Source organism: Dama dama, chromosome 13, assembly GCF_033118175.1.
Source record: "Dama dama isolate Ldn47 chromosome 13, ASM3311817v1, whole genome shotgun sequence".
NCBI classification, from domain to species: domain Eukaryota; kingdom Metazoa; phylum Chordata; class Mammalia; order Artiodactyla; family Cervidae; genus Dama; species Dama dama.
This window is the reverse complement of record NC_083693.1, coordinates 74,882,856-74,910,788: the sequence shown is the minus strand read 5'-3', so window position 1 is coordinate 74,910,788 and position 27,933 is coordinate 74,882,856. Positions and strand designations below refer to the sequence as shown.

Here is a 27,933-nt window from a genome sequence, read left to right as displayed (position 1 = left end):
ATTCTGCAGGCTAGAATACTGGAGTGGGTTGCATTTTCTCCGCCAGGGGATTTTCCCAAACCAGGGATTGAACCTGGGGCCTCCTGCATTTGCAGGTGGAGTCTTTATCACTAGCGCCACATGTAAATAAACGTAATTAAAATTTTCTTGATAAACAAGGATTTACTATAATGGAAAATAATTTAAAAAGAACATAGGCATACATATATACATATATATGTATAATCGAAGCACTTTGCTATACACCTGAAACTAACAAGATATTAGAAATCAACTGGACTTCAATAAAAATTTTATTTGCATTTATTTGTGACCTAAAGTAACATTTAACACCATCATTTAATTTTAAATGTTTAAGAACTGAAGAGGAAAACAGCACTGTCATTTCTAGTTAATTTCACTCAGCATTTAAGAACCTAGCAAAACGGTTTACACCATCAGTCAAGTAGCCACTAGGCATTAAATTATTACAGAAAGACAACATACAGTACTGCATTTCAACCACCCTTAAGACCCATGTTGCTAAAACGCTTCTCGAGTCCCCTGTGTCTAACTGCCATGTAATTTATGTCAAGTGCAAATGCCCGGAGACCCACTCGGGACTCTGGCACCAGGACTGGGGGTGCCCTGCACCGCGCCCCCCACCCTGGCCGTCCTGTCACCGGGGTGACACAGGGTGTCGAGACACCCGTCGTCCCCTCCCCACCCCCCAGCCCAGGACATGGCCACTGTGGGCGCTGCTGCTTCCGATCCTTCTCAAAGCAAGCTCGCCTTTCACAATTTTTAATTACAAAGTCTGAGAGCCACGTATGCTTTTTGTCTGAATACAGAACATGCTTTTGGCTCATCCTGAAGCCACTCTTTATTTGGCGGCGGTGGGTCCCAGCTGCGGTGTGTAGGGGTCCCTCTCTGCCGGGGGTGCAGGCTTCTCTGGCGACGTCCACGCGCTTTTCTCTCGCTGTGACGAAGTCACTCTTGAAGCATCCTGGAAACCCTGAGGGTAGCAGCATCTCCTGGCCCCAGCCCCGAGGGGCTCAGGCAGGACCAGAGCCTCAGTCTCTGCCCGGCCCTGCGTCGCCCCACCACCCTGAGCACCCAGCCTGGGGATACAGCGGCCCTGGCTGCTGGGCTTTCCCCAGTGTGGAGGCCCACGGGGCCTGTTCCTGGAGACCTCTGGCTTCCACCTGTTACTTGCCCCTGACCCTTGCCCAGAGCTTACCTAAGGTTCCGTCCCTTGAAACCTCAGGAGGCCTGCCCCAAGGAGGCAGATTATGACCCGTGCAGGAAGAGCTGCGGAGGGAAGAGGGCATCTCAGGTCACACCTGCGTCTGCATGGCCGCTCACCAGCCCACAGGTGGCCATTTTCAAGCTCTCCCTCAGTCTTCACAGAGATGGTAACTCATAACAAGAGGGATCTTGTAACTGTTTGCAACTGGTTACTGTGAAAAGACACCCTCAAAATCTCTAAAAATTGATCCGCAAAAGGAATTAGAAACCATACCACTGGAACTTGTTGGGAGAACATGTTGCTGTCCAGTCAGCAAGTCGCGTCTGACTCTTTGCGACCTCGTGGACGGCAGCAGGCCAGGCTTTCCTGTCCCTCACTACCCCCTGGAGTTTGCCCAAGTTCCTGTCCATTGAATCGGTGATGCCATCCAACCATCTCATTCTCTGTTGCCCTCTTCGCCTTCTGACTTCAATCTTTCCCATTTAAGACTTAAATAACCTGAAAGCCAGTCAGTGAGTCTGACCGGATGGGAGCAAGAATTAAAAGCCAGAGAACAACAACAACAACAAAGGCCGAAGAGCGGCTCATGCCTCCAGGCTCACTGACAGGGCCCTGCCTGGCCCCCTGGCCCTGCTGCTGTCTCTCCACAGACCCGTGGTGTCACCCGGCTAGAGATGGGCTGTGTTGAGCGGTGGCATGATGAGTGAGATGGGGTTATTCCTGGGAAGCCTGGTGTTTCAGGCTGCTTGGTGTACGCGCTCCACTCCGTGGGGACCTCTGTGAACAGTGGGTTAAGAGTCCACGGGGCTGACGGACTGCACAGCCTCACCCGGCACCTCGGTGTTCCCACGTCTGTCCGCGGGGCCCTTAGAAGCCTGGGGTGCGGGTGGGGGGGTGTGTGTGCTTCCCCTGGGCTCCGGAATTTCTCCTTGGAGGTCATCTTCGGTGGCAGTTAGTAAGCTACGGAAGAAACCTAGCCTGTCGACCACTGTCACACCTCATTTTGGAATAAAAACCTTTGCCTTTGGTAAAATCCCGATGTTTCGTCTGTCCTTGAGGAGAGCCCTCCCGCCCACCGCCACGGCTCCAGGACACAGCACAGAGGGAGCCTCATCATTTTATAACCACATAACCCTACTGCTTTCACAAGGATTGAAAGAGAAGGATATGACCCGTAGCAATCTGTTGTGGAAAACTTGGGGAAAAGGCTCTGCCTCACTGGGGTAAACCGAGAAAACTCCGAGGCACCCCTTCGGGCCCCTGGGGTCTGTGCAACTCCCAGGACAGCTGCGTGTCTTCAGGGCCTGGACCTGGGGTCGCCAGTCACCAGGGCCCACTGGTCGGGGAGGCCATGGAGACACCGCAGCCAGCTTCCAGGTCATTCCCGTCAGTGGGGTCGAATGTTTCAGTCAAAGTTTATTAATATTTTTATATCGCTCTCTTCCAAATTGTGCGTGTACGCTCAGTCGTGTCTGGCTCTCTGCGACCCCATGGACTATAGCCCGGGGGCTCTTCTGCCCATGGGATTCTCCAGGCAAAAACACTAGAACAGGTTGCCATTTCCTTCTCCAGGAAAGCCTCCCAACCCAGGGATCAACCGTGCGTCTCCTGCATTAGAGGTGGATTCTTTTACTACTGAGCCACTTGGGAAGCCCTCTCTTTCAAACTGGTGTAATTCAAAAACTCAGAGGACAGTGCTTGTGTTTTATTTGCCATCATCTCAGTGGCCAAGAGCCAGGGTGGAATTCGCAGTCAGGACGGAGCCACGTGGGCCTCGGCGTACGTACCAGGACCTGCATCCTCCAGCCTGCCCTGAGCTCACAGGTTTCAGAACCCTTGTGAAACGAGTCCCAGAGACAGCTGCTCCTCGAGGAACCTCAGGCGAGGAACCAGGTGGATGGGTGAGGGTGGGCTCCTAACTGCTGGTCTTCTGTTTCGGTCTAAGCTTGTTCCAAATCCTCTCCAGGGCCACTTTTCCCATGAAGAAGGTGATGGCAAAATTACGCTTGTACCAGTCCCTACAGGGGAACAAGATGAGCACACGTGACACACGCTCAGAACCCCAGGGCCAGCAACCAGGCATCTGAACTGCCTCCTCCCCCGCCCTTCCACACCATCTCTGCCTTTTCCCGCCCTCACTAAAGCTCAGCTGTCCACAAAAGCCTGCTCTCCTTGCACCTGGGTTTTCATCAAGCTGATGTGCCCAGGGGCCCCCTTTCCACTCCTGGAGGCCGCTGCAACCCTCCTCTGATTTTTGCTAGAAGCTCCAAAAGAGCCTTCAGAAGCCTTGAAGCCCCAGAGCCCTGGGGCATCCTCCAGGAAACAGCAGAGTGATGGGGGCGTGGCCACTCAGCAGCAGGACGGCAGGCTCTGTGGGAGCGGCGGGGACCGGTGGGGACCGGTGGGGACCCGCCTGGCTCTGGCCCCTTATTTGCGTAAGACGCACATGCCACAAGCACTCCATCTTGAGACACTAGCTTATCGCAAATGCCAGCATCATAAAGTTCCATACCTTCTCTTTCTAGGTGATCTGGGCTTTTGGATAACTTGTGTCTCTAAAGCTTCTCATTGAAATAAAATACTAGGATGGAGTTACAGGCTGTCACAGGCACACTCGCCTGTGAGTTAATCTACAGAACATGTCGGAACTTGCAAATTCACCACGTTGTCAGCAGCTGAATGGGCAGCACTTGGCAGGTTTCCCAACGAAACACGCACATTCCAGACTCCCAATGCAGAGCCCTTGGAAGCAGAATGCAACAAGTGCCAATGCTTTTCGTCCAAACGAGCCAATGCGGGAACATGGAACTGCTAGTCCAGATGGGACTCAAAGGACTGACTGGATCTCAGCATGGAAGACACAGAATACCAAGGGCTTAAAGGCAAGAGGAGCCTTCACAGGACCAGACAGAAATCCCTCTCCACAAGGGACGTGATAAATGGGAAGCAACGCCCGAAATAAATAACAAAGGCTTCTAGGAAAAAGAAAACTGGTATCCCATGGAGACGAAAGTTCCCATGTTGTTAAGGGAAAGCCAGATTCCACTGCACCATGCAGACAACCCCACTGATAAAGCGCAGTGGAGAAGACAGACTAAGCTCTGCCTGTTTCCTAAAGAAAGCAGGGACGGGGGAGGTGAGTCCATGGCGAGGGGGCGCTCAGGCTCCATTACCGCCGGGCCCACTCTCTACACGCCTCTCTACCCGAGGTGCCGCAGGGAACACATCGAGCTGGCCAGAGAGGAAGCAAGATGTCAACCTACTATGTTCATGCCAGAAATCAAAGGTCCAGGGAAACCTGGCTTGACTGAATAATTCATCTAGTTCAGAGCGACACACAACAGCGTCTGCAACAGACTCTGGACGCTGCAGGACTGGGCTTTACGTTCGCGCGTCACTCGAGAGCTCCTCCAGCCTCGACCGTCAGCCCAAGCTCCGGACCCTGCCCCACCTGCCCATCCGGCATGGTCACTGCTCCAGGAATGTCAGAGTGAACCTCAGACCACATCCTGTCACTCCACCTGGGAACATGTGTTACTGTGCATCGTCAAAGCACTTTTTAAACGCTTTTTAAACACACAGAACCGCAATACCATCGCTGCATCTGATAAAGTGAACGATCGCTTACCATTCACAGTCCCTGTGTATTAATACAGCCTAATACACAGTGACTGCCTGGTTTCCCCTGTCAAAAATAATAGGTGGTCTGTCAGAATGAAGGCTCTCTTACTAACAGTCCCCGCTCTTCGTTCACTTTTCTCCACCCTCGTTACTTGCTAAAACCGGAACATCTGTCTCGCAGCACCTCCAGCCTCTGGGGGATGGGTCCTCAAGCCCTCACTGAGGCACGGCCTGTGAGCACCCTCTCGTCTCCTTCCCGTAACCTGGCGTCAGACCTGGGGGCTGGGCAGACGGCAGCCCCCGCGCGGGTGAGGGCCTCCCCGTGTCTCACTGCCTCGCGCACAGGCCACGGCCTCGCCCCGCGCGGCGTGAAGAGGCCCCCGGGAGCCCGGGCGCCGTCAGCCAGGCCCAGCCATGGTGGCGTCCCCGTCGGCCTTGCCGCCCAGTGCCTCCGGCAGCTGTGGGCGACTGTGCCCAGACCTGTCACTGCGTCAGGAAAACGCTCCCTTTCTGACTCCACCGCTCCGTCCTCCTCGCCCGGCTCAAACGCTCCGCCTCTGGCCTGCAGGAGCCCCTGCTGCTGCCTGCTGGGCCACTCCCCCCGACCCTGCTGTGCTCCCCTTACGGGCAGTAAGCGTGCGGGCAGAACCCACTCTCTACGCCCAAGCGGTGCACACTGCCAGGGGGCGGCCACGCAGTAACTGTGAGCCATCCACTTTATTTAAAAGGACAAAAATTAAGTTGATAGCAATGTCTACTTTAAACATAGACAAAAATGTTAAATTCAGGGAGCAAAACGATCCCTGCCAACATGCATGTGATTTTCAGATTTTCAGGAAAAAAGCAGACACCCACCTGTTATAATACATGTGCTTCTGGAAATTTTTACTTAAAAATTCCTTGTAAAAGTCAGCCATTTCTTCTGCATTCAACGTTGCTTTCTGACCTGAAAATTAAATAGAACTTGAACATCAAGACTTAAGGAGAAGGTTCTACAGACGATCACGAGAGATAGTGGATGAGTCCAGCGGGGCTGCAGGATGCACCGTCAATACACAGACGTCAGCTGTGTTCTGATTCACATGCAACATACAATTTGAAAATAAAATTAAAACAATTCTAGGGACTTCCCGGTAGTCCAGGGGTTAAGAATTTCGCCTTGCAATGCAGGGGACGAGGGTTCAGTCCCAGGTCGGGGAACTAAGATTCCACATGCCGAGGAACAGCTAAGCTCCTGAGCCACAGCTAGGTCTGTACGCCACAAAGAAGACCCTGGGTGCTGCAACTGAGACCCAGCGTGGCCAAATAAACATTCTTTTAAAGGTATGTTTACACCATACTGTGGTCTATTACGTGTGCAATAGCATTATCTCCTAAAAAACATACATAACTTAATTACAAAATACTGCTGTTGTAAAAACTGTGCCAACAGACCTGCTCTATAAAACATCTAATCTGTAAAACAACCACAGCATCTTCAGAGTACAAATAAGGGGTGCCTGTATGGGATGCCATTTATCTGGGAACGTCCAGAATAGATAAACCCATGGAGACAGGAGTGGTGGCTGCCGGGGGCTGGTGGGAGGAGGCAGCTGGGAACGACTGCCAGTGGGTACAGACTTTCTTCTCGGGGATCAGACGGTGGTGATGGGTGTACAATCTAGTCAGCACTAAACCTGCTGAGCTGGACACTTTTAAAGTGTGCGTTCTGTGGTAAGCGGATTATGTCTCAGTGATAAAAAAAGACTTAGGGAGGAAAAACTATCTTCCTCTATCATTAGACCCTGGTCACCTCACGGGAGGAGATGCCCAGCGCGGCGCCCACTCTTGGGGCTCCCCTGCACCCCCACACGCCCACCAGACCTGCCAGGCCACACAGAACAGGGGCCACAGCCTGCCGGGGTGCGCAGTAGGGCTCCTGTGACGCAGGACGGCCCAGCAGACCGGGGCTCTGGGTGAAGGAAGGCAACCACGTGGGGGGGGGCACTCGGGCTTAGAAGGCCCAAGCTCCTGCACTGTGCAGCGCGCACCCACGTGGAAGGTGAGTCCACCCGCCCCCGACGGATACCATCTCCAGGTGGAGGCCGAGTCTCCCGAATGCAGAGTGACGCTGACGCTTCCAGCCCACCAGGATTTGGGGGAGACACAGACAGAGCCGGGAAGGCAATCCCCAGGCACAGCTTTAGAGAAACAGGAGGGCCGTGGCCAGCGCTGCGCCGCACAGCACGATCGTGGCCATCCCCAGACAGGAGACAAGGGCCACGTCCCTGCCAGCCTAACGAGGGGCCCGCGTGCCACCTGGACACCCCTGCCTGCGTGAAGTCCTCGCTCCTCTGACTCAGGCCCCTGCTGCTCCTCAAAACCTCCATCTACAAGATCCTCTGCCAACCTCCCCCACTGCCTTCCCCACGAGAGGCTTCCCGGAGGCCCCTGTGGAAACGCCCACTCCGTCTGCCCTCCCAGCTTCTTCCTTCTCCAGGGGTCAATGACCAGGGTGTGAAGAGCACTGCCTGAGCGGGGCACCCTCCCACCCCACCTGAGGAAACCAGCCCACAAAGGTGGGGCCACGGCTCTCTTGTCCCCACTAGCCCCCAGACTAGCCTGGGATGTGGTGGGCGTTGGAAAAACACTGGAAATCAACCAATGCATGGATGCTAACCAGGGAAAGAGGGGGAACAGCCGCCGCCCAAGGAGGAGAGGGACGCTGAAGGCTCCAGGGAAGGTGACCGTCTGGCTGGGTCTTGAAGGATGAATAGGATCCCGCAGGGCAGAGAAAGGGGGGCAGCCCAGGCAGAGCCAATGAGGGTCTGCAGACACCAAGCGGGGAGCCCGGCATGAGTGGGAGGGGCAGGCAGGGCGGGGGCACGGGGCTGGCAGCCTCAGGGGGTGGGCCCCGGCGGTCCTCCAGGGAGAGGCGAGTGGGCGCCCTCCTCCAGCGTCCCCAGCCGCTCCCAGGACGGGAGGGGTGGAGGAGGAGGGCAGCGCCGTTTGGGCACAGCAGGTGGCGGCTCCCTGGACAGGGTTCTGACCCTCACTGGCCCGCAGCCAGCCTGTGGCGTCTCCCATCTCCAGGACGTGGATCACCACAGCACACCTCACAAGGCTGCTTTGAGACAAACGGAGTCATAGCCGCGTGGCAGGCGGGCCGGGCCGGAAACAGAGGGGCGCACCCATCACCACTGCAGGCAGAGGGGCAGGGGCCCCGGGGTGCTAAGGACAGGCAGGGTGCCACCTTCAGCTACTGGTCGAGTTTGGGGTCCTGCCCAAACGTTCCCGGGTGACGCTCAGCATAAAGCAGATGCACCATGACTGCTGAGTAATTTGGATTCCACATCTGTCAACAGTGCCATGTGACACTGAATAGGTAAAATGAAAAAGATGGGTGGAACAACCTAATTGATTACACGTTCCCTGAGAACCTAGAGGGTGTTTCATAAACACCAGCTGACTAAGTAAACCCATCTTGACGGCACCCCCCCACACCTGCACAAACACTCCAGCCACAGTGAAAGGAATGAGGGGCGAGAGGCCTCCCACACCTGCCCTGCAAGCGAGGTTCAATCTGGGGACAGGCAGAGATGAAGCCATGGTATTCTGCTTTTTGCACTTGAAATTAAGTCAACAATTTTTCTCCACTGCTGCAGAACATTCCAGTGAATGTCTAGAGCCAGTGGGCCCCCATGGCCTTATCTTATCTAAAATTATTAGATGCTTCCCTGCTGGCTCAGATGGTAAAGAATCCACCTACAATGCGGGAGCTGCAGGAGATGCAGACTGGATCCCCGCGTCGGAAAGATCCCTTGGAGGAGGGCACGGCAACCCACTCTGTGGACTCTTGCCCGCACAATCCCATGGACAGAAGAGCCTGGTGGGCGACAGCCGCAAAAGATTCGGACACAACCAAAGCCAACCTAGCGTGGCGCGGCACAGATGCTCCCACCGCTGGTTATGAGGGACGCCGCCGCATGGGGCACGGAGAGCCCTTTCTCCAAGATAAATTCTTAGATATTCTGTGGCCAGAATTTCCCTGCCTCCTGGCATATGCGTACTTAATGCAGCTGAATCCTTCTGGAAGGGAGCTGGGAAAATGTCTTCCCCTTGAATTCAGTAAGTGTCAAACGAGGCCTGGCTGCTGGTTTAACACGCACTGCAAAATATAGAGTTTGAGCAAATTTTTTTCTTGGAGTCACATTATTCATCTGTAGGTGTCCTGTTACTTCTACGAATTTGTTAAGGCTTTTCACAGAGTCCAGACTGCCTCCCCATCTCTGCCACAAACCCCCCATCCCGCGGTCCACTGCTAAAGTGTCTCGGGACGCGGGCCCCTCTGCCTGCCCAGCCCTCGGGCCTGCTGGGCACTGTGTGTGGAGCTGCCCCGCTCCCTAGACAGAGCCGGCCTGGGAGGAGCCTCGGGCTGCTGACCTCCTCGGACCTGGGAGGGAAAGCCCATTCACAGCAAGAGAAGGCCGAAGCAGGGGGCAGAGTGGAGTGCACACGGGAGGGGGGAGGTGTGCGGGGCTCCCGGGACACTGGGGTCAGCGCGGCCCGCGCCCAGGTCTCGGCACTTCCCTGTCTCCTCAGCAAACTCTCCTTTCCAGGAGAGACCACGGAGAACGCTACCCAAGCCAGACAGTGTCGGTTCTGACGTCCTTGAATCCTCTGCCCTTACTGGCAAGCGCAGGTACTCGCCACTACTCCGATAATGGAGGCTCCCTTTTATCCTACTAGACTTTCTACAGTTGGGAGTGATGTACTTAACTTTTTACTTCAGGAACAACTGATTCTTAATAATTAACCTGATCCATTTGGAATATATTCAAATTAAAAGGAGCATGAATCTAAATTGACCTGTTTGGGCTAAAAGTACTTACTTTCTCCAACACCATTCATTACACAAACTTCCTCTTCCCTGGGTTCTGTGGGACCCCTACACTCAGGTATCACACATGCGGGTTCTGGCCCGAGGGGCAGACACACCCGTCACTCCCCCCCGCCATACACACAGCATTTCCATCACTGCAAGCTGGTAACCGTTCAAACAGCTGACACAGCGGGCAGATCCCTCCATGAGTCCTTCCTTCAACACATTCCTTCCTGTTTTCTTACCAAACTAATCTGATATCTAATTAAGGCTCGTCTTTCAATACTCAGTCACGCCATCAGTAAGAATCCACAATATTAACAAAAGACCCAGAACAACTTCCCCATCTGTTAGGAGAGGGCTCGTGGCCGTGGCCTGGGACCCATTCTCCAGGACGGGACCTGGGCCCCCTCCACTTACTCACTGTGTGATTCTGGTCAAACAGCTTGCCCTCAGTCACCTCCTCCACAAAACGGTAAAAGTAACAGTTGTTGTTCGGTCGGTCAGTCATGTCCGACTTTTTGCAACCCCTTGGACTACAGCACACCAGGCCTCCTTGCCCTTCACCATCTCCAAGAGTTTGCCCAAACTCATGTCCATTGAGTCAGTGATGCCATCCAACCATCTTGTTCTCTGCCACCCGCTTCTCCTCCTGCCCTCAATCTTTCCCAGCATCAGGGTCTTTCCCAATGAGTTGGCTCTTTGCATCTTGGTGGCCAAAGCACTGGAGCTTCAGCTTTAGCATCAGTCCTTCCAGAGAACAACATTAACTAACAGTTTCCACTTCAAGGAGTCACTGCGGGAAACAGCAGAAAACATGTGCAAATGGCAGCGCAGTCCTGGAATCGGGGCCATCATTCCAGGCTTTGGGAAGAGAGCCCGTCCTCACCTCGACGCCCCCGCCCTGGCCTCACACTTGGAGGATTCAAAGGGAGTGTGCACGTGCGAGATGAAACGTCTCAGTTGCACCTGCTCGTGGTTTAGCTTTGTATTTGGAAAAGAAAAAAAAAAACTTAAAGATTGTCATCATAAAAAATAAAACAGAAATTAAAATATTTATTGCTGGGGACTTCCCTGGTCATCCAGTGGTTAAGAATCCGCTTGCCAACGCAGGGGATGCAGGTCTGATCCCTGGTCAGGGAACTAAGACCCCACACGGCAAGGAGCAGCTAAGCTCACACACCACAGCTAGAGAGAAGCCCGTGCACAGAACAGAAGATCCCTCATGCCACAGTGACGATCCTGATGCAACCAAATAAATAAATTAAAAATGTATTTATTGCTCAGTAAAACAAACAAACCCTGCTGGGACACCGCACCTTTGCTGGCTCCTGCCCTCGAAGACCCTGGATGGGGCCGTGCAGCAGACCGCACACGGCCGAGCCCAGCATGGGGGCTACTCCCCCCACCCCAGCCCCGAATTCTAACTCACACTGGCAAGGCTGCAGTGAGCAGAGTGACGGTGCTCTGGCCCAACACGGACCTGGCTTTTGGGGTCAGTTGTTTCAGGTTTTCCATCAGAATGTTTTCACAGGAGACGTCTGCTTAACCACCAATATAAAACGTTCAGTCTAACATCAACAGCAGGAGGAGAAAAAGATGAAAGGCTATTTTGAGCACTAGACTCTCCACCCACAAAGAAAGGACGGCACAGCAAGACAGGGGGAACTGAGTGCAGCTTGCGCGGGCACACCAGGGGCGCGGCCCGGGGAAGGAGCCGGGAAAGGGGTGGGACAGGGCAGGGGCCAGGCCGGCCTCCAATCCACACCCAATCCACACATGCGGAGGAGCATGTCCTTCCGCCGCCACAGGAAATTTAAACGCCTAAACAAGCTGAGCTGCAGTGTCAAAGCTGCATTTTGTAGAAGAGTCTGGCTACACTGCAAAGAATGGGTTTCAGACAAGAGTGGCTAAACTACAGCCTGTAGGCCAAACCTAGCCTACCACTTGGTTTTGTAAATACAGTATTATTGGGGCAAGTTCACACCCATTAATGGATGTATTTTCTACAGCTGCTTTCACAGAACAACAGCAGAGTTGAGTAGTTGAAGGGGAGACCCTCATGGCCAAGAGAGACTCCGCTGTTTACTATCCAGCCCTTCACAGAAAGCTTGAAGAGCCCTGACTCCAAGACTGGGGGCCAGGGAGCCGGTCAGGGAGATACCGCGCTAGGCAGAGTTAACGAGGGCCTGAATTAAAGCCGTGTTTCCATGACAGGGAGCAGTGAAGGTGCTGAGCACGGCTAAGAGGTAAACCCGGGGGAGAGACCACAGGGGGCGGGGGGAGGTCGAGGCTTCCAGGATGACCCCGTGGCCTCCAGCTCATGGCCGGTGGGACCAGGAACTGCCGCCAGGGATCCGGGGGAGAGGCCAGCGCAGGAGAGAGAGGCTGCTGAAGCCACGGGACCTCGGATGGAAGTCCAAAGGTCAGCAAGAGGTCATCAACTGGAACAACCCAGCATGGTAAGTGGGCTGACCTCGTCCAGAGGGAGAAGTGGGAACGTGGGGAGGACAGAAACACGTGCCGCCGAGAACAGGCCTGCCCCACGGAGCCAGACCTGCCCCCCGAGCTTCCGCTGCTTCTTCCGCTGCTTCCCCCCAGGCCCCGCTTCTTTTCTTGGCTGTGCAGAGACACAAGCAGGATCTTGGTTCCTCGGCCAGGGGTCCGACCGGTGCCCCTTGTGGTCTGCCACGGAAGCCCCCAGCATCCTCGCTTCTTCATCTTCCCATACAGTTACTCCAAGAAAACAGGGAGAACAGAGAAAGAACAAACTAACCTGCTTTGGTTCTCAGATCCAGGCCTTTGGCTTTGAGTCTTGAGCGAACAAATTCTTCTTTTTCCTAAAAGAAGACAGCTATCATAACTCCCTTTCTTCGTCTGTTTTCCTCGGCTAGGACAAGCTCTCAGTGCTCTGGAGAAGTCTGGATGTGGGTTTCCTGAGAAGCGGCCCATCTCAAAGCCCGTTTTAAACCATCTCGACTTAGTTAAAAGTTCCCTGCTTGAGAGAGGATTTGAAACTGAGAGCTTTAATAAACTTAGGGAGACACTGTTTGTTTATAAATCCACAGAAGATAAATACACTCCATTTGACTTAGCCTGCCCAAATGGATAAACACACACCGCCGAAGTCTTCCTCCTGGGTTAGAACAGTTACTCTTCTTTCTGGTGTAGTTTACTGATGAGCACGCTGTTAAGAATTCTGGATTCTCAGGAAGAATGACAACACACCCTAGACCCCCTTGTTGTCACACACACACACACACACACACACACACACACACACACCGCACACGCGTGATACACGGGAGTCCGCAGTTCTAGCTCCGGCCCTGCTACTCACCCCCTTTAGTTCTTGGCGAGTCTCAAGACCCGTGAGTCTGTGGAGGACCAATGCTCCTTCTCTACAGTTACATGCTGATTTTAAACATGTGTACATACACACACATGTATATGTATGGAGGGGAGGGACTGAGAAGCTACCAAGTAACTGAAAGGCAGAGCAGATACTAAAGATTCAGCACCCCCAAGTGGCCAACTGTATTATTTCTCATTTTGACCTGAAACCTAAACATACCTTATGAAAAGTCAAATTCTGGTCTGCCCAGAACTGTTGGTTCCATTCTTGTGTTTCTTGTCTCAATTCTCTTAGCTTTTGTTCCAGTGGTGACTCATTTTCAGGGATGTAAAAGTGAATAGGTCGAAGATTTGAATATTTATCTGGAGGTCCTATCCAATCATGGCGAGATTTTCTTGGAGGGCAGAATCTTGAGACCTTCAACAAAAAGCGTGGAGTTAATATACAACTAAATGAATCTCTAGTATTATAAAATGAACAGTCCAGATTTATTAAAGACCCTTGTTAACGTCCTCTTTTAAAGACTATGTGCCAGAGAATATCCAAATTTAACTGTAATAAACAACATTAACACAAACAGTTCAGTTCAGTGGCTCAGTTGTGTCTGACTCTTTGTGACCCCATGGAATAAAGCACGCCAGGCTTCCATGTCTGTCCATTACCAACTCCTGGAGCTTACTCAAACTCATGTCCATCAAGTTGGTGATGCCATCCAACCATCTCATCCTCTGCCATCCCCTTCTCCTGCCTTCAGTCTTTCGTAGCATCAGGGTCATTTCCAATGAGTCAATTCTTTGCATCAGGTGGCCAAAGTATTGGAGTTTCAGCTTCAGCATCAGTCCTTCCAATGAATATTCAGGACTGATTACCTTTAGGATTGACTGGTTGGATCTCCTTGCAATCCAAGGGACTCTCAAGAGTCTTCTCCAACATCACAGTACAAAAGCATCAATTCTCTGGCGTTCAGCTTTCTTTACAGTTCAACTCTCACATACATGACTACTGGAAAAACCATAGCTTTGACTAGACAGACCTTTGTTGGCAAAGTAATGTCTCTGCTTTTTAATATGCTGTCTAGGTTGGTCACAGCTTTTCTTCCAAGGAGCAAATGTCTTTTAATTTCATGGCTGCAGTCACCATCTGCAGTGATTTTGGAGCCCAAGAAAATAAAGTCTCTCACTGTTTCCATTATTTCCCCATCTATTTGCCATGAAGTAATGGGACCAGATGCCATGATCTTAGTTTTCTCAATGTTGAGTTTTCAGCCAGTTTTTTCATTCTTCTCTTTCACTTTCATCAAGAGGCTCTTTAGTTCTTCTTCGCTTTCTGCCATAAGGGTGGTGTCATCTGCATACCTGAGGTTATTGATATTTCTCCTGGCAATCTTGATTCCAGCTTGTGCTTCATCCAGCCTGGCAATTTGCATGATGTACTCTGCATATAAATTAAATAAGCAGGGTGACAATATATAGCCTTGACATACTCCTTTCCTGATTTGGAACGAGTCTGCTGTTCACATACAATTCTAACTGTTGCTTCTTGACCTGCATACAGATTTCTCAGGAGCCTGGTCAGTAGTCTGGTATTCCCATCTCCTGAAGAATTTTCCACAGTTTGTTGTGATCCACACAGTCAAAGGCTTGGGCGTAGAGACTATAGCCACGAAATTAAAAGATACTTGCTCCTTGGAAGAAAAGCTATGACAAACCTAGACAGCATATTAAAAAGCAGAGACACCACTTTGCCAACAAGGTCCATACACTTAAAGCTATGGTTTTTCCAGGAGTCATGTACAGATATGAGAGTTGGGACCATAAAGAAGGCTGAGCTCTGAAGAATTGATGCTTTCCAACTATGGTCCTAGAGAATACTTGACAGTCCCTTGGACTGCCAGGAGATCAAACCAGGCAATCTTAAAGGAAATTAACCTTTAGGTTAATGCTGAAGCTGAAACTGCAATACTTTGGTCATCTGATGCGAAGAGGCAACTCACTGGAAAAAAGACACTGATGCTGGGAAAGACTGAGGGCAAAAGGAGAAGGGGGCAAAAGAGGATAAGATGGTTGGATGGCATCAATGACTCAATGGATGTGAGTTTGAGCAAACTCTGGGAGATGGTGATGAACAGGGAAGTCTGGTGTGCTGCAGTCCATGGGGCACAAAGAGTCAACATGACTCAGTGACTGAACAACAAGAGCACCAAATATGTTCAACAATGGTACTGGGAAAATTTACATCCTGACCAAAAAAAAAGTGTCAACTTGTGCTTTATACCGTATACAAAAATTAACGCAAGACGGACCAAAGACCTAAAATATAAAGTGTAATCCATAAAATTCCTAAAACACAGTAAAAATTCTACACTCTTAGATTAGGCAAAGATTTCTCACATCATTACCAAAAGCACAACCCACGAAAGAACGAGTAAATGAACTGGGCTTCACCAAAGTTAAAACTGTCTCTTCTCCTAAAGATACTATTAGGAAAATCAAACGACAAGCCACAGGCTGGGAGAATATACATGCAAATCTGTAAAAGGAGTTGTTTCTACAACATACAAAGATGTCTCAAAACTCCATGATAAGAAAACATACAACCCAATTTAAAAATGGGCAAAATATCTAAAAGCTTCCCAAGAAGATATAAAGATGGCAAACAAGCACATAAAAAAAAAAATGCTCAACATCATGAGTCAATAGGGAAATGCAAATCAAAACCACAATGAGATACCACTCCACACCTATTAATATGGCTATTAAAAAAAATAAAACCTGCCAAAACAAGAGCTGTCAAGAATGTAAAACAATCAAGCTCTTAAATATTGCTTGTGAAAAAAAAATATTGCTTGTGGCAATGCAAAATGGTACAACCACTTTGGGAAAAAAGCCTGCACTTCAATATAATATTAAATACACACTTTACATACAACCCAGCAACCCCTTCCCAGGTTATTTACCCAAGGTGCATGAGTACATATGTTCACAATAAAACCTAGATATGACTGTTTAAAGTGGCTTTATGTATAACCACCAAAATCTGGAAACAGCCCAAATGCCTTTCCACTGATGAGGGGAAAAACACAGCACGTTGTGTCCGTGTGACAGATACCACCTGACAACAGAGGAGACTGCAGGTAACGTGCGTGACTCTCAGAGGCACCAAGGAGGCCGCATGCTGGGTGATTCTACTGCCAAAGCATCTTGAGAAAGACAGGTGCTGGCATGGAGGAAGAGGGTGACTACAAAGGAATTTTCTGGGGGTGGTGAAGGTGATCAGTACCTTGAATTGTGGTGTATGTGTTTGTCAGTAGTAAATTTTATTATAATGTGAACTGGACTTCAATAAACCTGATATTTTAAAAAAAATCAGCTAAGCAATCAAAAGACTAGCTTTCCATTTGCTGATCAAAGGTCAATGTAATCATAATTCATGGGGAAAAATAACAGTAAATTTGGAAATCTCTTGGCACTTTCCTAATGGTCCAGTGGCTGGGAACCCGCCTGCCAACGCAGAGTACACGGGTTCCATCCCTGGTCTGGGAAGGCTCCACGTGCCGCGGAGCAGCTCAGCCCGTGAGCCACAACTGCTGTGCCCGCACCCTGGAGCCCGAGCTTCACAAGAGAAGCGGGCGCTGCGGTGAGGAGAGGCCCGCTCACCGCAACTAGAGACAGCCTACACAAAGCAACGAAGGCGGGCAGCCCCAAAATACATCTTTCTAAAAAATAAACAAACTGCACTCAGCAAAGGCGACAAGAGAGCGGTAAAACTCATAAGGAAAGAAAATTACCATACTGAACATAATTCATGGTTCTTTTGCATTTAGCAGGCATTTCATTCAGGATATTTCAGTCCTTCATTTTCACCACTTTCACTAAAGATAGAGACACACGGTTTGTAAAATTGAAGATAAAGCAGCTTTTTTTCTATCGGTAAGCGGCTTACTGATCATTTAACTTGAGAAACGTGGGTTTAATAGCTAATGATTTCTGACCAGCGCAGCTCGCCGGGGCAGCCGCGGGTTCTGCGATGGCTCCCCTGGCAGGAGCGGCAAGGGAGGAAGGTGAGGCCAGGGAAGCTCAGCTCTCCGCGCGGGCCTCAGCCTTCTGTCCACGGAGCGGTCTGACCATCTCTTAGGTCCCCAGATTCAACCCCTGACAGCTAGAGGACCAAGTGGAGACTGAGAAAGGAAACCAAGTCACTGTTTAGGAAACACTGACAGTTTTCGTTGGGATGGCCTCTACTAATCATCACCAACCCACACCAAGCATCCTGAGAACCTGCCACTGACTGAAGCAGACAGCTAAACACAGCGCCAACAGCCGGCATTCTACTTGCCTCGGACGCTATGACCTTCCTAAATCATCTAAATTCCCAAGCAGTCTAAAAATAGGGAGAGTTTAAAACACGACCAGGATAGTATCAGGTTTGGTTGGAAGTGGGTTACAAAGCTTGGTGCAGCCACTCAGCATGAACGATTCAGACCACAGAGAACATTCCAGGAGGTTACATCTGCTCTGCCATCACCCCTCGGGGTTCAGCAGGTCTGGTTATAAAATACCCAGGGTCATCTGCCCATGCAAAAAGCTTTTCCTCACATCTGAGAACACAGCATTAGGACGGCACTGGCATTCATAATATTTAATTAAACACCTGTGGTAGGTTCAGCTCAGCATCAGAATGCTTACTATTTAGAAAATTATTTTGAGTCTAGAATAAGTGAATGAGCAGGAAATCTTGAAAAGTATATATGATTCCCTCATACTTTCAAAGTTTTCTAGAAAAGTATTTTTTTAAAAAACTTTTGAAATTTTAAGGACCCTTGACAGATTAGGTTAAAAAAAAAATAGCTTTTGAGTGGGGAAAAAAGATTGATAGAAAATGTTCAATTACTGAAAAGAAGCTATTATTGAGTAACAAGTTAAAGATTTGATGACAAGTGGAATACTGCCGAAAATTTACTCAGAAATAATGGAGCTTAAGAAGCTCCTGGGATCCAGTGGCTAAGACGCCACGCTGCCAGTGCAGGGGGCCCGGGTTCAATCACTGATGGGGAACTTGGATCCCACATGCCCCGTCGCATGGCCAAATAAATAAAAATACATTAAAAACTAATAATTCTGTACCATTAGCCTCATTTCTGAGCAATCAATATTAAATCTTAGCAGGTTCTAATGCATCCAATACTTTTTTTTTAAATCGTCTTCAGACTTTTGGAGAATGAAGTTGCTACAACTAAAACCTTCTACCCATTTCATGCTGATTTCATGATTGATGCAAACATTTTTATTAAGATGAATTTTTCTCACAGATGCAAAAGCAGTAAGAGCCTGTAGTTGATGAAAGTTAAAGGGAGTCAAACGCTATCTTTTGAGAAGCCTCCTTCTTTGTGGCTCAGAGAATAAGCTTACGGAACTCCAGGCTCAAGGAACACTTAACTCTGGCATCCTCACACCAGGCCCGGTGGGGATTCAAACAGCTGCAGCTGCACCGACTTCCTCCCGCAGCGGCTGCTCCAGGCCCAGGGCGGCAGGCAGACGGCTCCAGTTCCGAGCTAAGCCAGCGTGAGCAGCGCCAACTGCCTCCAGACTTGGGTCCCCAGGGCCACCAGCGCTCCAGACTGCAGCCAGAGCGACCTCTCCACAGCACCCACCCTACTGCGCCATCCCTTCCCTTCAAATCCTTCAGTGACCCCTCACCCCCTCAGGACGAAGTCTAAAATCCTCACCCGCATCTAGCAGCCAGGCCTGCCCACCTCTCCTTCCTCGGCCCCAAACGGAACTTCTTTTCATGACAACAGGGCCAACTTCGGACCTCCGCCCCCCACAGGCCTTAGCGTCTCTTCCAGGGTGCATCCCCAGGGTGTCCTGAGCCCCCTGGGAGGTGAGGAGACACAGCTGTCTCCCACTGGACGGCAAGCCCACGGGGGCAAGAACTGCATCCGCTGGAGAACAGGTGTGTGTGGGAGGAATGCTCTTCCCAGCTGCTAAAACTCTTTCCTGTTCCTTTTCTCTACGCTTACACAGAGAAATCCCTTCCTCCTCAAAAAGCCTGATTTGTATGAAGGTCCGGTGGAGAGACATCCAACCAGTGTAACTAGACCCGGCGGTCACCAATGACGAGCCCCAGAACGCTGAGCAGCTCTGAGCCTGCTAGAAGCCGCCACCACCAAGCTGCTCCTTACATAACTGCGGGCTCTCTGGGAGACTCTCCAAGGCTGCACAACAGAGACACAGAAGCGCGCGGACTGGCTGCGTGCTCTGGAGGACAGCTTACTCGAGGTGGAGGTCCAGGGAAGTCCAGGCACTGGTGGGCAGGTCAGAGCTGCAGGGGAGGGAGAAAGCCAGGCTGACCACTGCTGGCGACAGGCAGAGGGAGACGGGGCACGTCTAGGCACGCCGGCACCTCCGCGTGGCCGGTGCGCACCCCACACCAGACTAGCTCGGCACAGCTGTTTCACTCTGCATTCGTTTCTTCTTGCAGACTCAAGACATCTTTACCTGTGACCATTCTTACTTTCGTCTGGTTCTTCTCTTGGTGTCACTGGGAGGCAAAGCTGAGCCACAAAGAGGCACAGCCAGAGTGGAGAGTTTCACACGAAGGCCCGGCCAGTCCCCATGAAGGGACTGAACTCATTCTTCGTGTGTGGAAGGAACAGGGCCCCCGACAGGCAGAAAGGCATCCGCATCTGCCCCTCAGACGGAGACTATGTTCCTCACCAGCAGGGGCGAAATACACCGACTTGATAGGAGACTGTTGTGAGAATCCTTTTTAGTAAAGGCAGGATTGCAACGAAGATCTTCAACGGTTTATCCGTTATTCTAAGAACAATATATGGTCACCACATTTTCCTTTCCTTTTAAAAAAGCCCTTATGGAGAAGGAAATGGCAACCCACTCCAGTGTTCTTGCCTGGAAAAGTCAATGGACAGAGGAGCCTGGTGGGCTGCAGTCCATGGGGTCACATGACTGAGCACGTGTGCACGAGTGTGGAGGGAGATGGGTTGGTAGCAGTAAACTGGTAGAACTAAAAAAATAAAAATAAAAAAGCCCTTAAAAAAAAAAAACTACTTTTATGCAAGTATTTCTGGACTTTGCCCACAGAGCTTTTGCATCTGTGATATCCAGGCATTCTCAGAAACTGAAGGCGAGCCACACAAAGGGATCCAGTGAGCGGAGACGGAAACAGGCCTGGGCCCTGCGCCGGGAACATCCACCGCAAGCTGGGGGCTCCCTTCTCCTTCAGGCAGGCCGGGGAGGCTGCAGAGCAGCCTGGGAGGAGCCAGCCCTGCCAGCAGCAGGCAAAGGGGGGGCAGGTTCCACCCTAACGGTACAGTGTTACCTTGCAGAACTGTACCCCACCTGTCCCGACAGGTTCCCTATGAAGAATGCTCAAGAAGCTACCCCAAGCTACCCACACGTGACGAAGCAAGTCAAAAAGGTGCAGGTGTGTCGGTTACCGTCCCTAGGTATCTCTGAGTTATTGCTGATAAACTGATTTACAGTTTATATGTGAACTCTGTGAACCAACTCCTTCAATCATTCTCAGCTTTCCATTATAATTTGAGAGATCCTATCTTCAATTATGGTGGAAGTAGTTCCTCTGCTCTCCCCTATAAACATCCATTCTGTCTTTGTTCACCCTAGAACTGCTATTTAAAAGGGAGGAGAAGGAGCAGCTTGGGGGAGGAAAAGAAAGAATCCCTTTGAGGTTTGAATAATTACCGTAATTCACGGTTCTCACAGCAAAAGCACACAACGCCCAGCTTCCTGAGGCTCGGGCGGCAGGGGTGTGCGTGGGGAGGCGTGGAGAATCGCCAGACCCGCCTGTTCCGACCGGTCACACTGCGCTTTCATGACTGGGAGTGGGGTGGAGGTGAACCGTCCAGCTTTCTCTCTAGTTGTAAAGTGCCAAGGCCGGCAGCCCCACGCCGGCGTCTTCTTGTCCAGCTCTGCGGGCACAGCCTGGCCCTCCACCCCTCTGCCTCACAGCAGGCTCCTGAGCTCAGCCGGCACACCCCTACCCCCCGCCTCGCCTTCTAGAAGCCGGGACTTTCTGCAGCGCCCTCCTTCCCAGAAGTGCCTGCACACAACACAGAGCTTCTCTCGAGTTAGTACTCCACAGCCAGCCACTGGGGACGTCAACGGGCAATGATGAAAGGAACAAACATTGGCAAGATTCAGTGTGGCTGGTGTGTTCCTGGTCGAGAGGCCTGGCTCCTCTGGGGTGGGAACTGAACACCTTTTGGAGGGCTGGAGCCCCCAGCCTCCCACTGTAGACGGATGCTCAACAAACCAGCACACCAAGTTCACAGTACACAGAAGGGCCAGCGCGTCGGGGCCAAGCTGGGTTTACGCTGGGGGCGCAAGGCTGGTTTGACATCAGAAAATCGGTCACCGATGAAGCAGCCTTCTGAAAATAAAAAAGTCAAACCCGCACGAAGTCAGGGTTCAATAACGTGGATGTCTGTTTACAAGCGACACACAGTTACATTACACCGTGGGAAGGCACTCGGCAAAATCCACAGGACACACTCCCCTGAGCCCCCCAGAAACACTGCCTGAAAAAAGGAAAGGGAGGACCTCTGGTGGTCCAGTGGCTAAGACTCCGAGTTCCCAACGCAGGGGACCCAGGGTTCAATCCCTGGTCAGGGAACTACATCCCACACGCCTCAACTAAGAGTTCGCATGCAGCAACTAAGACCTGGAGCAGCAAAAAAAAGAAAAAAAATTGTTAAAGGAAGGGCATAGAGGCAAACCTTATAGATTAAAAGACAGCTAAAAGGATATTAATCAATCATAGTGTGTAGGCCTAATTTGGATCCTGACACAAGCAAATAGTAAAAGGAAACATTTCTGATATTTCTAAGACAAAGAAATTTGAACATTCAAAATTTGCTGGGATTAAGGAATTATTGTAATATATTAGGTGTGACAATGGTATTAAGTTTTATATAAATATATATATATATATATTTAGGTCCATATCTTTTAACGATACATACTGAAGTACTTACAAATGAAATATGATGCCTGCTATTTGCCACAAAATTATCTGGAAGGGGGCACTGGATGGGGGTAAGGATGAAATAAACAGCCATGACTGGATGACTGCAGAAGCAGGGTACTGTATACAGAGCAACTCTTCATATTCTTCTGCTGCTATTAGTCACTAAGTCATGTCCCACTCTGTGCGGCCCTATGGGCTGCTATCTGCCAGGCTCCTCTGTCCATGGGATTCTCTAAGTAAGAATACTAGAGTGGGTTGCCATGCCCTCCACCAGGGGATCTTCTCCACCCAGGGATCAAAACCGGGTCTCCTGCACTGCAGGCAGATTCTTTACCACTGAGCCACCACGGAAGCCCCATATTCTTCTATCTTTGCACATTTTAAATTTCCCATTAGTAACAAAAAAAAGAGAAACCCAAGAAATCAACGTAATTTTCTGCATTAACAGAACAAGGGCAAATCGTGATCATTTCAACAGGTGAGGAAAAAGCATTTGGAAACGTCAAAACACTGGAGTAAGAGTGGGCCAACCCTGGTTTCAGTCCTGACTCTGACACCAAGCAAGTCACTTTACCTCTCCAGGTCCCAATTTCCTCACCTTCATGATAAGACAGTTAAACTACATGGTTTTCAAAGTCCTCCCACCTCAGCTTTGTTTTCCAACTATTTATTGAAAGGCTTTTAAATACCAGAAATAGACATTTGGTGTATGTGCTTGGCTGAGGAACCAATGGGGTGAAGCTACGATCTGTGGGATTATGACTGAACACCTCTAAGTCAGAATCCCGCCCAGGCGGAACGATAAGGCAGCGCCTCGGAAGCCTTGTTGGCCTCGGATAGCCGGTCCCCCGCCGTCCCCGCCGGCGGGCTATTGCCCGCAGCCCTCGGGGCGCAGCGCAGCGCCCCCCACTGCGCGTCGGGACCGGTCCGGTGTGGAGCGCCCTTCGTCCTGGGACACGCGGGGCGGACGGAAAGGCGGCTGCTCCCTGGCCCGTCACGCACCGCACGTTCGTGGGGAACCTGGTGCTAAACCATTCCTAGACGACCTGCTTCTGGGTCGGGGTTTCGTACTTGGGCAGAGCGGCTCCCTCGCTGCGATCTATTGAAAGTCAGCCCCTCGACGCAAGGGTTTGTTGTTCTGGCTGCCCGCCGGCAGGCCGGGGCGGTGGTGGCCCGTGCCACCCTCGCTCTTTTCCCTCTGCCGGCTCTGCCTCTCCGTTGGCAGCGGTGTGGCCCCGGCCTAAATACCAGAAATATCCACGTTAACCGTAATAGTCGATGACTTGCTTTCTCACCAGTTTCCCAGGTATCCTGAGTTTCAACTTCTTCCCATGAAGTTTACTCCAAATCTAAACTTGGGAATTTGGGGGATCATTCTGCTTTGTTTTTGGCTGCGCTGGGCTTTCTCCAGCTGCAGCAAGCAGAGGCTACTCTCCCATTTCGGAGCACAGGCCCTGGGCACCGGCTCAGCAGTTGTGGGGCACGGGCTTTGTTGCCCCACAGCATCTGGGATCTTCCTGAACCAGGGATGGAACCCACGTCCTCTGAACTGGCAAGCAGATTCTTAACCACTGGACCAGGGAAGTCCAGGGAAGTCCTGGAGATCAGTCTCCTTAATGAAAATGTGACACAAAATGTAGCATCAGTAGTTCCCATTCTCTGTCCTTGGTAAACATTACCTCTCTCTGCTGAGGGCCTGTTTCTTTGCTCTTGTTCATCTAAAAACTACTACAAGAAAAATTTGAATTCATCTTCTTTTAAATAAAGTAACTAAAACATACATAGTCCTATGTGCAAGCATTATGATCTTGAAAAAATTATTCAATCTTACTGTAAAAGTAAGTAATTACTGAAAAGTAATTACTTAATATTTAACTTATATGCAGAGTACATCATGAGAAACACTGGGCTGGATGAAGCACAAGCTGGAATCAAGATTTCTGGGAGAAATGTCAATAACCTCAGATATGCAGATGACACCACCCTTATGGCGGAAAGTGAAGAACTAAAGAGCCTCTTGATGAAAGTGAAAGAGGAGAATGAAAAAGTTGGCTTAAAACTCAACATTGAGAAAACTAAGATCATGGCATCTGGTCCCATCACTTCATGGGAAATAGATGGGGAAATAGTGGAAATAGTGACAGACTTTTATTTTGGGGGGCTCCAAAATCACTGTAGATGGTGACTGCAGCCATGAAATTAAAAGATGCTTGCTCCTTGAAAGAAATGCTATGACAAACCTAGACAGCATATTAAAAAGCAGAGACATTACCAACAAAGGTCCATCCAGTCAAAGCTTTGGTCATGTATGGATGTGAGAGTTGGACCATAAAGAAAGCTGAGGGCCAAAGAATTGATGCTTTTGAACTTTGGTGTTGGAGAAGACTCTGGAGAGTCTCTTGGATTGCAAGGAGATCCAACCAGTCCATCCTAAAAGAAATCAGTCCTGAATTTTCATTGGAACATGAATTTCATGCTAAAGCTGAAGCTCCAATACTTTGGCCACCTAATGCGAAGAACTGACTCATTTGAATGATTGAAAGGCAGGAGGAGAAGGGGACAACAGAGGATGAAATGGTTGGAGGGCATCACTGACTTGATGGACATGAGTTTGAGTAAACTCCAGGAGTTGGTGATGGACAGGGAGGCCTGGAGTGCTGCAGTCCATGGGGTCGCAAAGAGTCAGACACGACTGAACGACTAAACTGAACTGAATTATTCAATCTCATCTGTAAATAGGGATGATCAAAGCACCTACTGAACAGAATAGTGAGGTTTAATTAAAATATGCAAAGCTTTCAGAACAGTGCATGCAAATGCTTGAGAAATGTAAACTATAAGTATAAACGTCAATGAAATTCTGACTATAAGCAAATATTAATGCATATAACATGTAGCTGTGGTTCTCTAACTTGTGAACTTATTAGACTTGAACCCAAGAATCCTGATGTTTTAAGGGAGCCCAGCCTGACGCTCCATGATAATCAGAAGGGTGGGAAACGGAGAGGGGAGGGAGGCTCAGGAGGGAGGGAATATATGAATAATTATGGCTGGTTCACATTGTTGTATGGCAGAAACCAACAAAACATTGTAAAGCAATTTTTCTCCAATTAAAAAATAAATTAAAATTTAAAAAAGAATCCTGATGCTTTATCTTAACAAAACTGGGGGAAAAACAACTAGACAAACGGGGAAAATAAGTAAAGATCCTGATGCCCAGGCTGCATCCCAGACCAACCACATGAGACTCTCCAGGAGAGGGTCCCAGCACTTTTTACTCTTCCAGATGATTCCAAACATGCAGGCAAAGGTGTAAAACAATGATATAAACAACAAAGATAAAGAATAAGCAGGTATAACACAGCTAGAGAACATGTGATCTGACAGCTGAGTTGGATTTGGAAGGAAAAGTGGTACTTAACGTTAGGTTCTATAATGTTTTTCTACAAAAAACTGGTAGTCAGAGAACTCCCTGTCAGTCCAATGGTTAGGACTCTACATTTTCACTACTGAGGGCCCAGGTTTAATCCCTGTCCAGGGATATCTCACAAGATGTGCTGTGCAGCCAAAAAATAATAATGGTGGTAATTTTTAAAAAGCTGGTAGTCTGGGGCTTTCCTGGTGGCTCAGTGCTAAAGAATCCTCTTGCTAATGCAGGCGACATGGGTTCCATCCCTGATCTGGGAAGATCCCACATGCCATGGAACAATGAAGCCCATGGGCCACAACCATTGAGCCTGTGCTCTGGAGGCCACGCTCCGCAACAAGAGAAGCAATGAGAAGCCCCGCCACCTAGAGATTAGCCCCAGCTCGCTCGCTGCAGCTAGAGAAAAGCCTCCACAGCAACAAGACCCAGCACGGCCGATAAACAAACAAAATTAAAAACAAAACAGGGACTTCCCTGGTGGTTCAGTGATTGAGAATCCACCCTGCAATGAGTTCCCAGGCTCGTCAGGGAACTAAAACCCCGCATGCCGTGGAGCAACTAAGCCACCAGGACCACCACTAGGACCTGATGCAGTCAAATAAATTAATCAACTAATTAACAAACAAACAAACTGGTAGCTAGAGATTAGAGAGGTAGATAATTCGTGTAGGTCCTAAAAGCAGATCTCTTTCACTCAAGTGAAGAACAAAGAATTAATTTAAAAAATACACAGAGTGAAATAGAAATACAGGATTAAAATATATCTCTTTAGATTAAAAAAAAAAAGATGTACAGCCTGTGACTTCTAAGAAGATCTCATATTTGAAATCAAAGACTGCGAGACAACAGTCTGTCTGGGCTGCAGGAATTGAATTACCTGGAGAACTGGCTGTGTGCTCAGGAAGCACAGAAAGATGAGGCCCAACACACAGGAATTACACATTTCCCTGAGGAAAGAACTGTTCTTTAATGTCCCCGCAATACCTCGCATAATGGGGAACACATCCCGAGAAAAACAAAAGTCATAATGCTAGAACTAGAAGGCTGACTCATGGGTCAGCTCCTCCCTCTCAGCATCATCGCCTTCACAGGGGCAGGCAGCCTGACAGGTGTGCACTGGCTTGTCACCCGGACTGCAAAAGGCAAGATAGGGCTCGTCTCAAGGAACAGACCCACGGTAAGACTTACTTTAACAAAAGGCTGGGTGTCAGTGGAGAAACCCCTGTTTGGGCGCTCTTCTTTTTTCCAGCACTGGCTCACAAAATAAGTTGGGCTAAGTCCTCTACCTGGGGGCAACTGTTTGCCCTCCCAGAGCATTTTCAGATACCTGTTGAGTATCTTTCTGTCCAAAGAGTGGGATGCTGGGTGCATTTTATGTTTTAGGAATAGAAGTCAGAGACTGTGGCCACTGAATCAGGGAACTGAGCCAGAGGCTTGGGGTCCCAGTGACCAGCTGCCCTGCTAACAGGCAGGCACGCTTTGGAATTAACAGGCTCTTTTTAATCCTTCTTTAAGGATGGTTTAAAGGATGCTTTTCAGCCTCCCTCCTTAGCCTGTTGGCAAATGAAGTGTTAGTATTTGGATGCTTGGTTTAAATTTTCTATCTGCAGCCCATTCCACGCCGTTAGCCCACATTTTCATATGACAGCTGGAATGAAGGTGTAGGGCTTCCTCAAACAAAAACATCCTTCCCCAAAGCCGGGCAACTTCTAAAAACTGCTTGCCACTCCTTGCCGCTGCAGATGTTAATCTTTGGGGACCTTTGGTCAGGAACAGGCATATATACACACACCGTTTCCAAACTAGAACCGTTCAACGTGTTGAATGGTCCTACGAAATACGATAGTAAAGTTTGCCACCACTTGAAGAAAAGCACTAATAATCTAAATGCAGCCAAACGCGCTCGTGCGCGCACACAGACACTTTGCATATCAAGAGCTGTTTAACCATAAAGACTAGTTATCCTCGACAAGAAATACGGTACAAACCAACTTGCTAGCGGACTCTGCCCCTACTTGACAGTTCTGTCAAGAGCCCCAGGGTGGCGGCGACGTAGGAGCCCCGGAGGCTCGGGAGCGCCCCACTCTCCCGCCGCCTGTGTCCGCGCGGCGGACCGCCGGGCGCCCGGCCCGCGCCGGCTCAGGGACCCCACCCCTGGGGAGCTCCGCCGACGCGGGGGACGCTACCACAGGTGTCCCTGGGGGGCGCGGCCCGGCCTCTCCGGGAACCTCACTCACCCGGCTCGGCGCCGCATCTCTGCGCTCGGCGCCGCGCTCGGGGGCGAGCTGACAGCCGCGGCCCGAGAAGGCGCGGCAGAGAGCGGTGAGGACGATCCTCCTCGCGGGCCGCCGGGAAGCCATAGCCGTCCTCCGCTGACTCCCGCACCGCACGGCAGAGTCGCGACGTCGCGAGGCGCTACCTTACGGCACCGTCGC

The 27,933-nt window shown here is 50.2% G+C and overlaps 2 protein-coding genes across 5 annotated transcripts; both read right to left on the bottom strand.

The window, feature by feature from the left end:
* Positions 1-287: 287 nt before the first annotated feature.
* On the bottom strand, positions 288-27,902 carry LOC133068278 (cytochrome c oxidase assembly factor 8). 3 transcript variants are annotated; one of them, XR_009695482.1, is made up of 6 exons: positions 27,736-27,902; positions 13,285-13,482; positions 12,487-12,550; positions 5,705-5,795; positions 722-3,246; positions 288-616 (listed from the first exon to the last, which is right to left on the bottom strand). XR_009695482.1 is itself a non-coding variant. In XM_061159512.1 (5 exons), exons 1-5 carry the CDS (start codon positions 27,856-27,858, stop codon positions 3,144-3,146), a joined length of 579 nt encoding a protein of 192 aa, XP_061015495.1. In that variant the 5' UTR covers positions 27,859-27,902; the 3' UTR covers positions 288-3,143. The 3 variants fall into 3 exon arrangements, 1 of the variants encoding a protein (XP_061015495.1); XR_009695483.1 differs by having other exon boundaries at positions 288-1,290; positions 3,016-3,246; XM_061159512.1 differs by having other exon boundaries at positions 288-3,246.
* LOC133068277 (uncharacterized) lies at positions 5,802-12,479 on the bottom strand. 2 transcript variants are annotated; one of them, XM_061159509.1, is made up of 2 exons: positions 10,600-12,479; positions 5,802-10,506 (listed from the first exon to the last, which is right to left on the bottom strand). In XM_061159509.1, exon 2 carries the CDS (start codon positions 7,913-7,915, stop codon positions 6,638-6,640), a length of 1,278 nt encoding a protein of 425 aa, XP_061015492.1. In that variant the 5' UTR covers positions 7,916-10,506; positions 10,600-12,479; the 3' UTR covers positions 5,802-6,637. The 2 variants fall into 2 exon arrangements, with proteins under 2 accessions (XP_061015492.1, XP_061015493.1); XM_061159510.1 differs by having other exon boundaries at positions 5,802-10,952; positions 11,143-12,479.
* Positions 27,903-27,933: the final 31 nt, after the last annotated feature.